Here is an 18,922-nt window from a genome sequence, read left to right on the forward strand (position 1 = left end):
TCTCTCGATAGGTCGTCCATTGCATGAAGATTTGCTACTCCTTGTTGAAAAAGGAACCTCCGATAGGGTTGAGCGTCCATTCCACCAGGGCGACAGCAGCCACTACTGCGTAGGGACGCTGAGTCCCTCTCAGTGACATCTGCCATACAGGCAAGTGGCCATGATTGCACACATTCAGTAAACATTACTGTCTGGGTAGCCATGTCCGGAAAGACGGCTTCTTTGGGCGTTCAGTTTTCCATGATTTTCTGGGGTGAACTTAGTTCGCAGACCCACCTCCGGGGTTGGTATTGCTGGGGTATCTATTCTAAGGTAAGGAATCTATAACTAATAGTCTTTTTCAGATGAACAAGTTACTTACCTTTGATAACTATATATCTGTAAGAGACATATATTAGTTACAGATTCCTTACTACCCCGCCCATCCTCCCCGTTCTGCGAACTGACTTCTAGAGCAAAGGACTCCCTTTCAGGGCCCTAGGTTTGTGCACCAGTGGTCAGTGTCATGCATGGCTCTGTGCTTCTGGCATGGAATGTTGTGTAAAGAACTGACGTCAGTGCGCAGGTGAGGCATATAAGTAGATACCGCAACATCGTTCTGGCGATCACGACACCAACGTCAAACACGGAGTCAACCAATGCCACCTGCCGATGCGCAGGGGTACAGCTGAAGAACAATTCTACGGATCCAGTCTAAAGCCTGGGGGTAATTCTAAGGTAAGGAATCTATAACGAATATATGTCTCTTACAGATATACCGTTACCGAAGGTAAGTAACTTGTTCTTCATTTTGCATCTATTGTCTTCTTCCTCACTTTAAGCTTTGAAGAATACAATAGGTTGTTTTGACAGAATTGACACAAACCACTCTTCAAAAATGTATACCTTAGAAAACACTTTAGAGTGAGTAAGACATTCATGCAGAAAAAGTGATCTGTTGTCAACATAATGTTGAGATTTGAAGTAGGAACGTTTTATAGCCTTCTAAGTTGCGGAGAAGATAGCCCTTTTCTTGCAACCCCAGCTAGTGCCAGTATCATGACACCAATTTGTATTGGATTCTTCTTGATTAGAAACAGTCTAAAACATTTGAATACATGTGAGGTGATGTCTGGGACCACATTATATCCCATGGATCTTCTGCATTGCCATACAGGTGAGCATGGGCTGATTGGATGAAAGAGACCTAAAAAACAAGAACGTTAGAGAAAGACTCATCAGTAGGAAAACGCCCCTTACATTCCACATACACCTTGTGGTCTGAATTGAGATGCCTAAATTGTAAGCAAAAATTTGAGGATAATAAATGCATTCATTGGGTGGAATAAAGTCTTTCCAGTTGTATGGAAAATCATAGCCACAAGTTAGATGCACCTGTGCATTAGATATGGTGGCACCTTGCAGGAGCAATAGACATTGTGCTGATCTCTCAACTTTGTGAATTATCATACGTCAATGATGATTTTTAATGTTCTTGTCTATTTCAATCTGACCTCGGGTTGAATGTTATTAGACATTTTTCACAATTTGTAGCTATTGCATGTTCAGTCTGGCGTGCCCTGGTGAATTTAGGTCTTAAATATTAATTGATCAGTGTATTTCTTGGTGTTTTAATATTTGATCTTTTCTAGGGATGCTGAGTTACCTGTAGTAAGACTACAGCGGAATCATCTCTGTGATTTAATGAAGGTGCCTAAACCAATGCTTGTCTCAAAGGTAAATCAAAGATGTGTGTGTTTTTTTTTATGGCACTTCTTGAAATATTTTTATTTATACATTGCTTTTGTTTATACAGCTTGTTCTTTGTGAAATCTCATATCCTACCATTCAGTACATGTATACGGGACTTATTCCTTGACTGTGGGTTGTTCTTATGCAGTCAACAAACATCACATCCCACCTACATTGAGCTCCACAGTTTGGCAACTATGTAGCTGCTCTAGAAACCAACCATGTCTTTCATTTGTAGAAGGGACATTTCTGAGGAAAAACATTGAATATTGTGCATATTTTTTACTTTTAGATTCAGTCCATAAGTCCATACTTCTACCTGCAGCTTCCTTACCTTCTGACTGTCCCAGGCACACTCTGGATCTGGAAACCTTCTAAATTGCTCTTCTATGCTGATAAAGGGCCCTGGCCCTGGCTCCGTATCCCTGCCTGAAACTAGCTCCGACTTTCTGGCCATAGTTCCCTTTTTCGGCACCTTTGTCAGAGATGAGGAGCTTGTTGTGATAGCATTTATCCTCAGGGGCATACTTCTTTTATTCTGTAAGGATACAGGGCTATTATTTGTGCAGGACGTGAGGTCTGTGTAAGTAATAGGCCACAATTTCCACCTAACTTGGAAACCAAGCACCCCCATTGTAGCACTCTAACCTCTGAGGGTAGCAGAGCAGTCCAAGCCTACACAGGGAAGGTGTTGCAGGCTACTAATCAGCATTTAGTGGAATTAAATAATGACTTTGAATAGACAATGGTCCAGTCTCTCTCTCTCTCTCTCTCTCTCTCTCTCTCTCTCTCTCTCTATATATATATATATATATATATATATATATATATATATATATATATATATATATATATATATATACATATGTATGTATATATATATATATATATATATATATATATATATATATATATATGTATAAGCAAATGTCCCAACTTTCCGTGAGAGGGAGCCCAGCTTCACTGCTTCGCTCTTTGGTGAAATTGATCGATACTGCGAAAACCCTACGTGGATTACAAAGATCCTGCCAACACTAACGGCGAACTACAACGGGATCTGACCTTTTTTCCGAAGGGTGTACATTTTCCAAAGCGGAGCCAACGAGAGACACACAAACAAAGGCAACCTGCGCTGTCACCGGTCGAGCGCCGACTGGATGTGTCGAAGGGCACCACCAGCGACGGGAGACTCCCGGTAAGTGACAAGCTCTGTGTTTAATGTGGATGTGTGCTCAGAAGCTGCAGCGAGTGAAACAATAACAAACGCTGACAAACGATCGAAGCGTCTTATTGTGCTTGTTCTCAACATTGGGAACAGCGATTCACTTACTCCTGGTTTAACAATATTTTCTGAAGAGGGAGGAACATTGATGTTCCGTGAAGATTAAAACCGGCACAAATTCCCCCCATAACAAACATATGTCACGAAGCTAGAGATAAAAGTCACAATTGAATAACCTACTTTCACAACGTATCCCAAACACTGTCCTTTCTCACTATGGAACAAAGAACAGCCAAACGCGCAGAAAAAGCGCAAAATATCTTCTCTAAAAGCACTGCAGGGTCCAACCAAACGGCGAGTAAAAACACAACTGGCGCCAACGCAAAACCAACAACTAAACAACTATTCCAGCAACTAGAAAAATTACAGAGAAAAGAAATCTCAAAAAGCTGGGAAATTTTGACCTTGGATAAATATACAGAACTTGGTTTAGTCCCTAGAGGACTACGCATATTTACCCTACCCAATCATCCGGATACCAGCCGAGAAATGCTGGAAGAGTGGGGTCTAAACAATATGGACTGTTCAAGAAAAATGATCCTAATTATACTGAAGTATGCCAGAATTGATATTGACAACCTACATATCAAAATAAAAGAGTTGGAGGACCAAATACAGGCAACAGGGGAAGATGAGGAAATTGTTAACAACTTACGTAAAAATATGGATAAAAACCTGGATAGGCATGACAACGAAATCCAGGAACGTAAACAGCGGAAATTTAAACGTGATGAGGCTGACTTCGCTAATGGCACGATATTTACTTTTGCAAAACGCTTCGACGCATTGAAACAGCCAAATGCGGTATCAGGAAACACACAATATGATACCACTGTGAGTGAAACAGAGTCTGAAGTGAACGAAGGAGAACAAAATAGAGTGCCGCCAAAAAGACTTACTTTTGGAGAGGAGCTAGAAATGCTCCACAAAGACCAACAAACCCCAAAGCCAAGGGGAAGGGGACGTGGCAACATATCAGTGAGAGGAGGTGGAAGGGGACGAATGGCAAACCCCACCCAAGGAGGAAAACCCGGAGAGGAAAAAAATCAAAGATATCCTCTCCGAAACAGGACAGTCAAAAAGTAAAGGAAACATCAAAATCAGACCCTAAACTGATAATCAACTTATCAGACTACACCTTAACCAAACCGGAGGAGACGTTATTGAGCAAAGGACTCTCTTTCTGTCCAGATAAACATCAGGATCAAGTTGAAACCCGGATCGACCTATACAAATATGTGCGCAAATTGAAACTTAAAAAATTCTTTTAAAAAAACAAGCGTGCAGAATCTACAACTACAGCTAGTGAGCATGCTCACAATAATGAATCTGAAGTAATGGTAGTAGCGGATGCAAACAGCTTACAAACAGCTTATGAACTAGCGCACCAAATGGATCCAACTGAATTGACTAACACTCAAATACTCTCCCAAATGGGTCATGAAATTGGAATACGTCCTAAAACTACTTTGCAGAGTAAATCGAAATTTTGTCCTGTACTTCATCCAGGCAATCGCATAGATGTCTTTCACGATCTAGTTGTGGCTGAACTAGAAACTATGAATAACATTATTAACACCAAAAAGGAAAACGTTACAAAAAAGGAACGTATAGCTCTAAAAAATCTCCAGTCCAATGTCTTGATAGAAATAAAACCAGCGGACAAGGGAGGTAATATTGTGATACAGAACAAAAGAGACTACGTGGAAGAAGCCCATCGCCAATTAAACAATGCAAATAACTATGAAGTCTTGCGGGAGAATCCGACGGCAACTATGATGTACAAACTGCATTCATGCATACAAACCTGGCAAGAAAATGGCCTCCTAAGCATGGAAGAAAAAAAGTTTTTAACGACCATACATCCAATAATGCCCACGATATATTTTCTTCCGAAAATACATAAGACTTTAGTGAAACCACCTGCCCGCCCAATAATATCAAGCTGTGGCTCATTGTGCGAAAATGTATCTTCATATGTGGACTACTTTCTGGCACCCCTTGTTCCAACTTTAAGCTCCTACATTAAAGACACTGGGGACTTCCTGAGAATCATTATGGGAGTGAACTGGCAACCTGATTACTGGCTAGCAACAATAGATGTTGTCTCGCTATACACTTCTATTCAGCGGGACATTGGACTGACAGCAACCAAGTACTTTCTGGGTCAGAGACCAATATCAGAACTACGGCATACCAACATGGTAATTGATATGATGACCTTCTGCCTAGATAACAACGTTTTCACCTTTGACAAAAAAGTATATAGACAAACCTGCGGATGTGCCATGGGTGTTTCTTTCTCTCCAAGCTATGCGAACCTTACCATGGGATGGTGGGAGAAACACATAGCTTGGAGAGAAGAAAATGAGCCGTATACCACGGACGTGGTTATATGGCTCAGATTTATAGACGATCTGTTCCTCCTCTGGAAGGGGACCAAACAGAAACTGGTGGAATACATTGCAATCCTCAATGAGAATGAAGTTGGACTACAGTTTACGTCAAATATACAGAAAGAAGAAATAGAATTTCTTGATACCAAAGTCTATGTCAAAAATAATAGACTGGAAACAACTGTATTCAGAAAAGTAACCTCAACAAATAGTGTTTTACATGGAAGTAGCTTCCATCCCACCTCACTAAAAAAGAGCATCCCTTATGGGGAATTTATCAGAATGAAAAGGAATTGCTCGGAAGAAACCGAAATGGAGAACAAATTTAAAGAGACAAAAGATCGATTCTCCGAGCGTGGATACAAACATGCTGACATAATCAAAGGAGAACAAAAAGCAAGAGCCAAGACCAGAGCAGAAACACTGATAACAAAACAGAGTCCAATTGAATGTAATGAAGGAAATGATCAACCGCGATTAGTATTAACATACTCCAAGGAAAGCTATAACATCAAGCGAGTCCTGCAAAAATACTGGAATGTGTTAAAGAAAGATAATGATATAGGCAGCCTAATCGGCGATAATCCACTTGTAACATATCGCAAAGCTCCATCAATCCGTGATACTCTGGTCAACAGCCACTTCAAACAAATAAGAACTCAAAGCTGGTTGGAAAAGAGACAATTGGGTTTCAGCAAATGCATGACATGCAAAGCTTGCAAGATTGGCCGAAATATGAAATCACTCACTGATCCCAGGGGCAGGACTTTTGATATCCGGAACAAAATCACGTGCGACTCACAATTTGTTGTATATCTAATTCAATGTTTTTGTGGCAAAAAGTACATTGGCTCGACAATTTGCCCTTTAAAGAAGAGAATTCTTGAACACACAAGAGCAATCCAGAACAATGACCAGACCTACGCAACAGCGAAACATCTGAACTCACATCCAGGGAGAACCTGGAAAGACATGAAATATTCAGGAATAGCGTTGGTTGGCGACAATGAGAGAGGTGGTGACAGAGTAACCAATTTGAGAAGGCTTGAGTCAAAATTAATAATTAGATTCAAAACAAGAAGCCCTTGGGGTCTCAACGCCGATGAGGAACTTTATGTACATTTATAAGCTTGATACCTGTATCAAAACCTTTTTGACTAACCATTGCTATAGTCCATAATTCTCGTGTGATATGAAAAAATGACACATTGTAGTAACAAAGAAGTTTCTGTGCTTACTAAGTCTAGTAACATGAATTCAATGTATGTGACAAGCAGGAAATGATTTTGATTTTAATTATTCATGCATCGTAATCACTGTTGATCTACAGCATGTAGCGACTCAATGAATACTCACAGGCACTTAGCCCTCATTGATAAAACAGGGACACTCAGTCCACTACTGTAATTAAATTGAAGATGAAATTGGCGCTTTTAGATGTGAGCAAACTTAGCCACATCACTAACAGTCCGAGGACTTTATTTAGCGTCATGGCTTTTCACCAATTAATTTAACTAAGTGAGCACTATTTGTGTCGTGAAAATGCTGGGATCCGGCTTTTACTTTGCATGATTTGGAATTATACTAATCCATAAAACTACTGTGCCCACAATGCACCTTAATTGCCAAGTGGTGACTACAGGTATAAAATGTGGAAAGTAATGATGGACTAATGTTTGTACCGTGACCAGGGACAGATTGTTGTCCGAAACGCGTAGGTGGGGATCCTACAGAAAATAAACCCAAGAAATTAACCTATGGAGTAGTGTGCGGCGTGTTTCTTTACTGAAACGATTTTGCTGATATATATATATATATATATATATATATATATATATGTGTGTATGTGTGTATATATATATATATATATATATATATATATATATATATATTCATCCAAAGCTATCAGCCGATAGCGAAAGTCAGCACTCAACAAGGGTGAAGTTTTCCCAAAAATCACGATTTATTCCAAGATAGCAGCATACATCGCACAACACCAACGCGTTTCGCAACCCACTGTTGCTTGATCACGGCCGTGATCAAGCAACAGTGGGTTGCGAAACGCGTTGGTGTTGTGCGATGTATGCTGCTATCTTGGAATAAATCGTGATTTTTGGGAAAACTTCACCCTTGTTGAGTGCTGACTTTCGCTATCGGCTGATAGCTTTGGATGAATATATATATATATATATATATATATCGGCTGATAGCTTTGGATGACTATAGAAAAGCGGGGCTCTGCTTTGTAGTCGGCACCGGTGTTAAGAGCGCCATTGGACTGCGAGTGTTGGAGCCATTTCTGTGGATATATATATATATATATATATATATATATATATGTATATATATATATTCCTCCTCACGGTTCCTCTCACGCCAGGGACAAGTAGCAGTGTTCCGTTCGTAATCCTTGCGGCAGAATCACGCCGCTTTCAATGCAAACCCAATTCACCCTTCTCAGGGCAAATAATAATTAGGACAAACTCACGTGCACTAGCGATTTTCCTCTTTTTATTTAATTTTAAGCCTTCCGATAGCAGTTATGGCAAAGCAAACACAGATCAACGCGTTTCGGGAGTCCTCTCCCTAGCTCACGATCGTAGACCGAGGCACAAGAAAGCAGAAAAACAAACGTGTAGAACACAAAAAGGGGGCAGGATAGAAACACCCTGACCCCCTAGGCCTGCCCAGGTGGTCCCACAAGGACCCCCAAGGCCATTACCCCCGGGGGGACAAAATCGCGGGGGCATAGTGATAAAGATGTGTGGGGGGCCCCAATCCCCCGCTACACTGCCCCGGGGACCGCCACCCCCGGGGAAAAGCAACGCTGCCCCCTGGCGCATAATGGAGGCTCATGGTGGGCTAGTTGGCCCCTAGGCACCCCCAGTATGCAAGGGAACTTAATCCCCCAATTTAGAACACTCTACAGGGCGTGTTTGCACAGTTTAACTTGGGGAATTAATATCTGTTCAATCCAGAGGTCCCCTAGCGGGAACTAGTCCAACAGGTATCTCCAGTAAGCGCCATGGAGCTGCGCTGCAGAGTGTTGTAAAAAGGGGGCGTGCCCTCTGAACACCTACCTGCCTGCAAAAATGTAGTAAATCAGTATAAAAAAAATAACAATTAATATATTTAAAAATTGTCATTTAAAAAACCTTCGAAATATAATGAAAAAACCATAGGTTTCAGGCCTGATATAGTTAGGAATTAGCATTTAAAAAACCTTTGAAATTCACTCAAAAAACTATAAGTTTTAGGGGTGTTCTAGTTAGCTGGACATTTCACTCATACAAAACCATTGAAATTGATCCTATAAAGTTAGTTGTACTAACTATATTTCGCGCACCCGGAATCCACTGCTGATGATGTCACATATTACATCATTCATGGCATGGTCAGTGACATCACTGATGACATCTCAAGTGAATGTGGTTTGCTTTGTTATTTAAATATGCACAAGTTCTAGAATTGCGAACATTAGAGCTGGGGAGCTACGTTCGAATCTCAGCATCAGCTCAACATCCTGTGATTCCAGGCAAATCGATTTGTCTCCCCGTGCCTACCACAAATGAATGTGTTCTTCTGTAATGTAAATTGTGCTCATGCCATGTTGTCGAGTTTGCGCTATATAATATTGCAAGGAAAAATAAAGTAGGGAAACTCGAGTTCACACACTACTGAACGTGCACTCTTAAGTGCATCAGCAGTGCACTGTGAATCGGAGCGTTTCACAGGCCTGTCACAGATAAGAAATGCTATCAAAACGAAATGCTACAAAACAATATATTACTGGCCGGCAGCAATTCATACGTGGACAACGTCGGGATGGGCTGCTAGTATATATATATTTGTGTATATATGTATGTATGTGTGTGTGTGTATATATATATATATATATATATATATATACTCACTCTCTCTCTCTCTGTCTCTCTCTTTCTCTCTCTCTCTCTCTCTCTCTCTCTCACTCACTCACTAACTCTCTAAATACTACGCACCAATTTAACAATATGAGAGCTTGGTGGTTCAAGCCTCTACTTCTAAAGGCGCCTTCCCTACTGCACCACCGGAAAGGGAGTCCAAAAAGCTGGACCACCTTTGGAAGAAAAATGTTTCTTCCGCCAGCTGGGACTGCGGTCGGTAAACACTGTAGGTCTATTGAGCCATTACACCCACTCTGTGTGGGATACGTTGGCACAGGTTCTGCCTCAGTGCCCGGAGGAGGCCCGGCCATACTCTTCCGTGCTGACGCACTTGGAAGGACGATTTCAACTTCAGTAGCACTTCAACGCTACACCTGGTTGCATTCGACTGGTTTTCCAGGGGCTGTCCAATCCACACTCATGGACATGCCCTTTGATGGCCGTCGCCTTTTCGGTGACAAGGCAGACAACGCGCTGGAGCGCTTTAAGGACTCTTCAGTTAAGGCCATGTCCTGGGGCCTCTCCACTACCCACCCTGCACAGTCCGCTTTTCGCTCCTATCGTGGCTACGGAATAATAATAATAATAATCCACATTTGTAAAGCGCACAATCACCCATAAGGGTCTCTAGGCGCTGGGGGCCGTCGGGAAGATTAAGCAAGCTATTGCTCAGAGTCACATGGTGCTGGGCTAATCTGCCCCCGGGGATCGAACCGTGATCCCCAGATTCCGGAGTCAGTCGCCCTAGCCGTGGCGCCACACCTCTTCCTACGGAAGGGGTGCCCCACCACGTCCCACCCAGAGCCACAGGCCAGCGCAAACTTTTCAGCCCCTGCGCGGCCGGGGATATGGGAACCACCGCCGTGAATCTGGGGGCCAGCGGGCGATCCAGTATACCACAGCCCCCTCTTCAGCAGTCTCCAAACCCTCCTAGTCTGACCTTTCAGAGCCACCAAACGCCAGTGGGCGTCAGGATCCGCCAACACCTTCCCCACTGGTGCACCCTCACGTCGGACAGATATATTGTTACCGAAAAATGATCCGAAATCCTTGTTGGAGGTGAATGCATTTTTGATTTATTAGAGCGCAATATCTTCTGTAGTGACTGTTCCAACATGTGTGGGTTGTTTCTTGTCTCCTGATCTGAGAGCAGAGTCTTCGTTTCTCCCTTTTCATTGCTGCTGAGTTTGGAAAGGTGTCAAATCACCTACAACCTCTGCACGTTTGGCCGCTCCTTTGACATTAGTAGTTAAAAATGCTAATGGCTCTGGTGGGTCGGCCACAGGGCCTGGCTGTAGGCCAAAGGCCATGTGCAGTGTGGGGTTGGCTGCCCGTTGGGAGTTTGTTGCAGGGCATGGCCACAGGCCTGCCCTGCGGACAACGTCCAGCAATGCACAGCCGAAGGCAGTAGGCTGCGGGGGGTTGGCTTTATCACTGCTAATAAAATATTACTTATGTTAAAAAGAAAACGCTAGCAATTCACTGAAGAAAACAAAGGTTTAAAGTAACGTTATAGTTATGTGTGATAAAAAAATCTGTTTTGAAAAACACCCATAGAAATTCACCGAAAAAAACCCAAAGGTTATTGTAACGTTATAGCTAGGTGAATATGTCATTGACAACATTAACGTTTGGAACTACAGAAATAAACTAGTCAGAGTTAACAGAGCTAACTGTAAAGTGCGCCCCTGCCATGCACTGCTTAGGACCTCACTTGTTACACCACTCATGACATGTTCAACAATCGAGATGCGTAACAAAATATTATAAGATACCGTAGCACCTCTTTTTTTAACAGCTTTATTTAAAGTATGCTGTATACAGAGGCCAAAAAGAAGCAAGCATTTGCAATGCAATAGGTCTCGCATTTATGCGAGTTTAAGCTATTGACATTGTAAATGACAATGCCTTTTATTTATGTTTTGAAAACAAAAATAAAAGGCATTGTTATTTGCAATGTCAATAGCTCAAACTTGCATAAGTGCGAGACCTATTGCATTGCAAATGCGTCTTAGAATAGTGAGGAGAAACCCTCCCTTTCAGCTCGGGTGGCAAATTGATTAAATAAATAATCAAGAGCTGCCGCTAATGTGAAAGCGGACCGCGCTGCAAATAAAAAAAACAAGCATTTACAATGCAACGGTCTCACCTTTGAAAAAGTTAGAGCTATTGGCATTGTAAATGACAACATTTTTATTTATGTGTTGGTTTTGAAAACAGATAAATAAATGGCACTGTCATTTACAATGCCAATAGCGTAATCTCTCGCAAATGCCACACACTAACACACAGACCCACACAGAGTCCCACACACATACATACCTACAGAGCCACACACACACACACAGAGCCACACATACACAGACACACACACAGCCCCCCTCCCCCCACCGTCGGGACGCACCCTCCAGGGCCAGCAGTTGGAGATGCCGGTGGAGTCGGTGATGCAGGTCTTCCACACGTTGGACCAGAAGGTGGCCGTGGTGATGACAGTGCCGTGGATGCTCGACACCTTCCAGTAGTCGGTGGACAGCGTGTAGCAGACCAGCACCCAGCCCGACAGGGCCAGCAGGAAGGCCATGATCTCCCCCGCCGTGCTGGCCATGGTCACCGGCGAGGATCACAGGGCACAGGTGTCAGAGCTGAGGGCACAGGTGAGGTCAGAGGGCACAGGGGTAAGAGCAGAGGGGTGAGAGCACAGGGGTAAGAGCTGAGGGCACAGGTAAGAGCTGAGGGCACAGGAGTCAGAAGCGAGGGCCTAGAAAGAGCTGAGGGCACAGGGCAGGGTAAGAGCTGAGGGCAGAGGGGTAAGAGCTGAGGGCACAAGTAAGAGCTGAGGGCACAGGTAAGAGCTGAGGGCACAGGTAAGAGCTGAGGGCACAGGGGTAAGAGCTGAGGGCACAGGTAAGAGCTGAGGGCAAAGGGGTAAGAGCTGAGGGCAAAGGGGTAAGAGCTGAGGGCACAGGTAAGAGCTGAGGGCACAGTTAAGAGCTGAGGGCACAGAAGTAAGAGTTGCGGGCACAAGGGTAAGAGCTGAGGGCACAGGAGTCAGTGAGGGCACAGGTAAGGGCAGAGGGCAGCGTGGTGAGGGCTGGAGGCCTGGGTTGAGGTCAGAGGGCACAGGTGCCAGAAGCGAGGGCCTAGGAAGAGCTGAGGGCAGAGGGGTAAGAGCTATGGGCAGAGGGGTAAGAGCTGAGAGTACAGGGGTAAGAAGTGAGTGAGGGCCCGGGGTGAGATCATATGGCAGAGGATTCAGAGCTGAGGGCACCTGCGAGGGCAGAGAGCAACGCGGCTCGCAACTTTAAGGAATGCCTGGAGCGTTGGAGTCCCGCTCGGGGGACTCTGAATCAGAAACTGCCCAAGAGCCTCTCATGGGCTCTAAAACAATAATGCTCCAGGATGCTGTGGCGGAACGATGGAGCGGCCCTCTGCCCTCCGGGGCCGCTCTAGAACCACTGCTGAGCCCCCCAGACGCCCCCACTCACTGGGCTGCTTTGGCGGGGGCTCCTCGTCGTTCCCGCGCTGCTCTTCGAGGCGGCGGCTCCCTTCACTGGCTGCGGGGCTCTCCCTTTACTCTGGGAGCCTTGTGGCTCTCGTGGCTGGACTTCTATCTCTCCTCTCACTCCCCGGGGCTCTCCCACGCTCTTTGGAGCCCTGGGGGTGGGGGGGGGGGAGTTTGCGGCGGCAGTATCTCTCCGGACACGGCAGCCTCCAGAGGAGGCGGGGTGGGCTCCCGGCCTCTTCCTGTGGTCCCGCAGTCCCGCCCTCGGCCTGCCGGACTTCCGGTTCGGGCGCTGGGCGGTGGGGACAATCTCGGGCAAATGAGGGGTAGGCACCCTCTCTAATTTAAATATAAAGAGATGTGGGCACTCGCTCGGGCATTTAAAAAAAAAGAAATCGCCGCAAGGTTCCTGGCGGGGTGGGCACTCGCCATGGATTCCAAACTTGGCAATATTTTAGAGAAGAAATAAAGCTCTCCCAGCGCTAAAGGCACAATAAAGCGCATCCGTGAACCGCCCGCCCCAGCTCCATGAAAAAATGGCGGCCGCAAACATCCTGAACAAAAAAAAAAGGGGGAAACACCCACAATTGGCCACCTCTTCATGACGAAACAAAGGGGGCGGGGCTTAAAAAACACAGAAACGCCCACGAATCTGCTCCAAGAATGAGTGACATTATTCTCTTCCAATGGCTAGCCTCCATTTATGGAGCTAGCCAATGGAAGAGAGAGGCGGGTTCAACCCCAGTAACTGAAAAACAAAATTTCTCGAGCTGCGCGACACTGCTGCGCAGTGTACGCCAGTCGAGACCTAAAAAGAGTGCCTACCAACTTATGTGGAGAAGTGTGGCTCAGGGGTTAGAGGCAGCAGACCCGGAATCTGAGATCGGCCCTGGACCAGGGTTCAATTCCCCGCCTCGGCGGGTCTTGGGCTCAAAAATTCCACGGACTCAATTCTCGCTCTGGTGCCTTCTCGACTCACGGGTTCCCACTCTGCGACTCTGGGCAATAGCTTGCTTAATCTCCACAACGGCCCCTCACGGCGGGATGCCTGGCTTTCACCTTGTGGATACCCTGCCGGGGTTATCTCACAGGGGAATACCAGGACGGGTTCCCTAAGCAAGCGCCGGGAAACCCACTGCGGGTAGCTGTGCGCTATATAAGCTCAAATACATTTACATTTACATTTATGAAGGAGACTGTGTTACACAAGTAAAAGATCCCGTCCTCATTAGAGGTAACAAAAGCGACAGGGCGTAACAAGGAGGGACTAACGAGCCTCATTATCAATCGGAAGCGAGCATTTACCAAGGACAATGACACCAGCGAATCAAAAATATGGGAGGTGAGTAGGCGAAGCTTCCACAGCATACTCGACTACTCCATGCCTCGCGGAGCGAGCAGGGAATGCGTGCTGCAGCGGTAGACTCTACCTGAAAAGTGCTAAAAAAACTGTATTTGTATACCATATATCAGTACTTCATGTTTCTGGCCAATGGTAATTTATCCTCACATGAGACCACGCAGTGTCCCATCAATGGAGTAAAATAAGATTATTTGTTTCTAATCATTACCCATAAAGGAACTAAAAGAAGACATCTAGTATATGTTCGATAGTCCATTTGCTGGCCACATATATTTCCCTGAACATATAATACTGCCATCTCTTTTAAAGTACGTCTGAAATGGACCACAATTTTTCTTGGTTTCCCATTTTATGTTGTTGCCATTAACTTCTCTGCATAAGAATTCCAGAGCTTAGACCCACATAAAACAAGGCGTGGGGATTGGCTTAGATGACTTAACAAATCCATAACACATCTAGCTGCCAATACGTGGGAGGCGGCCGACTGCCCGCAAGTGATGTAAGGGTATATGTCCCATTCTCTCAAATAAGAGCACTAAAGGGCCAATTTCCAATGCAATTCATGTTATCTCTTTTATATAAGATAGAACGTCCTCCCAAAAGAAAGCTAACCACATAATATGTGCTGTTATGTATTAGGTGGTCCCAGTTAAAGCAATATTCAAAATGCACAATAACAATTCTCATGCAGTCAGCATATTTTGAAAAAAGACTTTTAGGACAGATTATTCTCGAGGAATGTTATTTAATATACATCCTCAAATGCAGATCAGTTGTCAGAACAATCAACATAAACAATAATAAACATTCAATCTTATTGCCCAAAGGGGGGCGTGGGAAAGGAGGACAGGTGAGTGGAAGGGACCATGATCAGGATAGTGAGAGAATCAAATAAGTTGTGAAGTAAATAAACCGTGGTCTTATATACATTTGAAATTCAGTACCACATTGACATATGTACATTATCATTCAAAATCAATATGCATTCGATATTCCTATCCCAGAATAACACAGCCACTTAATGTTCTGTTGTCAATGGGTGGGAACAGAGGAAGATGAATCGACGTTTCGACCCCAAAAGGTGTAGGCTGAATCCTGCCCTACTGCGGGGTCTTCTTCAGGACTAGTGGGGGGTGGGGTACCGGGGTGGTGAAGGAGGGCACCTAAACACACCACATCTTTTTTGTGTGGCACCGTCTACAGTATATGATGGGCTGGAAGGCTCCTATGAAGAAGGAGAGCGCATAAACCTGAAGTTCATGTACTCGGGCCGGGCTTCATTAAGTGAACTTCATCGGTAATTTTCTCAGGAATTAATCCGGGGGTATCGTTAGGCCTCAACCGCTAGTGGTGTTGGTAAATAATGCCGACAGTATAACTTCCGTCAGGACACAGGTTCCAGGTGGCAGATCTCTGGAATTACGGCATGTTGGCTCGCCGGGTTTCACAAGTCAAGTGAAATTCACTATATGAAGCTCGGCTCCTTCACCACCCCGGTACCCCACCCCCCACTTGTCCTGAAGAAGACCCCGCAGTAGGGCAGGATTCAGCCTACACCTTTTGGGGTCAAAACGTCGACACATCTTCCTCTGTTCCCACCCATTGACAACAGAACATTAAGTGGCTGTGTTATTCTGGGATAGGAATCTCGAATGCATATTGAGTTTGAATGATAATGTGCATATGTCAATGTGGTACTGAATTTCAAATGTATATAAGACCACGGTTTATTTACTTCACAACTTATTTGATTCTCTCACTATCCTGATCACGGTCCCTTCCACTCACCTGTCCTCCTTTCCCACGCCCCCCTTTGGGCAATAAGATTGAATGTTTATTATTGTTTATGTTGATTGTTCTGACAACTGATCTGCATTTGAGGATGTATATTAAATAACATTCCTCGAGAATAATCTGTCCTAAAAGTCTTTTTTCAAAATATGCTGACTGCATGAGAATTGTTATTGTGCATTTTGAATATTGCTTTAACTGGGACCACCTAATACATAACATTGAATACCCAGGTCCCAGTACCATTGGGTCAACCCTTACTTTATAACACATAATATGTGCAGCATGTGCCTGGCTGAGCGCATCCCCTCTCGCAAGCATCAGAGCTTATTTTGTCAATGTATTCTCCTTGTATTGGGAATAGATGAAGCATTTAGCTATTCATATCCAATTTGTGGACCACAGCTCATCATCAATTTAGCAATTTTTTTCCCCCAATTTTGTACCCGTTCTGCTTACACGAGTGGTTTGTATTGCAATTTAGGTATGTTTAAGAATCCCGAAAGGGTAGAGATGTCTTTTCTATTTTATTGTAGTTAAAAAAAGGATTCAGTTGGTTTTTGCCTCTCGCCGACTTTCTTCTAAGTAGCTACAGGGGTTGAAGAACTTGGGCAGGGACAAGTTAAACTCCTCACAGCAGGACAGAAAATTCTTAAATTACCCATTATTGTATACCTCGCCTAATCTAAGGAGTAAGGGGGTTTACTTTGTTTTCCAGCGTTTAGCTCTTGATATTTTCCTATAAATGCCCCAGCCGTTACTTTACCCTTCCAGCCCCTGAGCTAAACAGCTATCCACAGTGAAGCGGTGGTCTATCAATGCCTAGCAGTAGACTGGCTCTTTGCCTGATTCTAGGGCCTATCAAAAGTACCTAATATAGCACTATCTCACATGCAAATTATCATGTACTTTTCCACAGTTTTGCATCCTTGGAGTGCATTCTACCTCAAAAATCTACTCTATGTCCCTAAAAGCCTGCATTAAAACTTTGAACTTGACTTAAGTGTTCCGATTGTCACCTCTCGTTTTTCTATGAATAATCCTCTCCTTACCTTCCACCCTCTGCACGCCTCCACTCACTGAGTACAGTCCAGTCTAAGTCATGTGCATGTTTGCCGTAATATATGTTTTTGTATTTCAGAAAATTGCCCACACCTCATCTTGAAGATCACAACCTGCCATTCTTTTAAAGTCACACCCTGCATCCTAGCAATATCTCATCTGCTCTAGCTCCTCCTCTACTAATCCCACCTACCATCTGCCTAAACTCACCCCCCCCCCCCAGTACTGATCCCACCTATCTCCTACTAATGTAATCCTCCACAAAGGCACTGGAGTAAATGCATAGGATGATATCCTTTAGCATAAGACTCACCTAGGGTTCCTTAGCAGCGGGCTGCATGGTGTAAAGTGCTTCAATGCCTCGTCAGGGGTAGTAAGCACTATATAACTGCAATTACAATACAATGCAATTATCCTGTTTAATCACCTGGTTCCAGTATCATAGGGGAGGATGATAATACAGGAGGGTTGGCCTTCACAGAGTTTGTGGTATATCCACTGTACATATTTGAGAGGTATGGGGGAGATGCTTGCTGAGTCAGCACGCATGGCTTAGTGTAAGGGGCGACAGACCAACCAAATCAGAATCCAATGGGGCTATCTCGATAGGAGGCCTCAGTCCACCCTGGTACCTTGACAGCAACACCTCCTCAGGTTGTAATGTAGATATGTTCTCGTGGTTGGGTTTTACCCAATAATTCAAACACCTACTGCCAGTTTGTAGACGTGCCCCACACACCACCGTATGATGTATATACACATTGACGCTGGGACAATTGTTTTATGCTGTACCCGAAACGAAGACACGCTTAGATGTTTTCAGTGTAATGAAGATAATCTATCCAAACTAAATGATGAACAATTTGAGACTGCTTGGGCACAGTAACATGGTCTGGAATAAATAAGGCCTGACCTTAAAAAACGTTTTTGGAGCCAGGCATTCCCAAATTAAAGACGTGGATTCCCGCCAAGGATTTGTCAAGTTTTTGACAACCTGTTTTCGTACTCTGCCTATATTGACTTAGATTAACTAATCAAATTAATGAATATCTGATTATTGAGTACAATTTGCATAACATGCACTGCTGAAATGTTTAACGGAATTATTTGCTCAAATCACACGTTTCCAAAGATCTTGTCTTATTAGAATATGTTTTCTCTTTTACAGAGCACCCAACCGTGAAGCTGCCCTGTTGAGGGGTTGAAACGTCTTTTGAGCCAGTTTGCTGGGGGCATGTATGCAGGCACAAGATAGAAGAGGACATACGACCGTTTGCTGGTTTAATATTTCGCAATCCTCAGTTGATATCAGCGGAGAAAACCTGCTTCGAACCGAGGCTCTTCTCAGTGCCTAAATTCTTCCTATAGCCACCAGATGGCACTCTGTACTTATGACCTCTCAGTATGGATAAAATGCATGCTAACGGGTTGCCACCGCCTAATGTCCGTTCCAATAAAATCATGTTTCATACACAAGTTACTGTGCAGTAAATAATTGTATGTGTTGAACGATAACGAACGGACTGTTACAGCGTCGATTATTTCGGTTACAGAGTGTATGTGTGCGCCTGTTTGATGTAATGCCAACATCCAGGTTAATGCTGGTAAACGCTCACTAACTGCCCCTTCAAATTAAGTGAGAAACGTGGCTGTATACACTTCAAAGTAGTCGTCCAAAAATCTTTTTAAATAAACCTAGCCCTTCTCTGCAAACCAGCACATTACTGATCAGCAAAACAACTGAGTGACGTAAAAATCTCCATGCAAACTGTGGAGGTGTAGCTGCACCCTCATGGCAGCAAGAGGGGCCGTCACTGTTTAGTGGCAGCCCGAGAGCCTCATAGGGTCCTAATATTGAGAGAACCCTTTCTC

The 18,922-nt window shown here is 44.2% G+C and overlaps 1 protein-coding gene across 3 annotated transcripts in view; it reads left to right on the top strand.

Annotated features, from left to right (window-relative positions):
- The window catches only part of TBCD (tubulin folding cofactor D), a 2,218,561-nt gene extending 2,200,035 nt beyond the window's left edge, over positions 1 to 18,526 (top strand). For all 3 annotated transcript variants that reach the window (XM_086930600.1, XM_086930601.1, XM_086930602.1), the window contains 2 exons: positions 1,632 to 1,716; positions 18,219 to 18,526. In XM_086930600.1, the coding sequence (XP_086786726.1) occupies positions 1,632 to 1,716; positions 18,219 to 18,233 (100 nt within the window). In that variant the 3' untranslated portion in view covers positions 18,234 to 18,526. The remainder of the gene's footprint in view (positions 1 to 1,631; positions 1,717 to 18,218) is intronic.
- Positions 18,527 to 18,922: the final 396 nt, after the last annotated feature.

Source organism: Lissotriton vulgaris, chromosome 7, assembly GCF_964263255.1.
Source record: "Lissotriton vulgaris chromosome 7, aLisVul1.2, whole genome shotgun sequence".
NCBI classification, from domain to species: Eukaryota; Metazoa; Chordata; class Amphibia; order Caudata; family Salamandridae; genus Lissotriton; species Lissotriton vulgaris.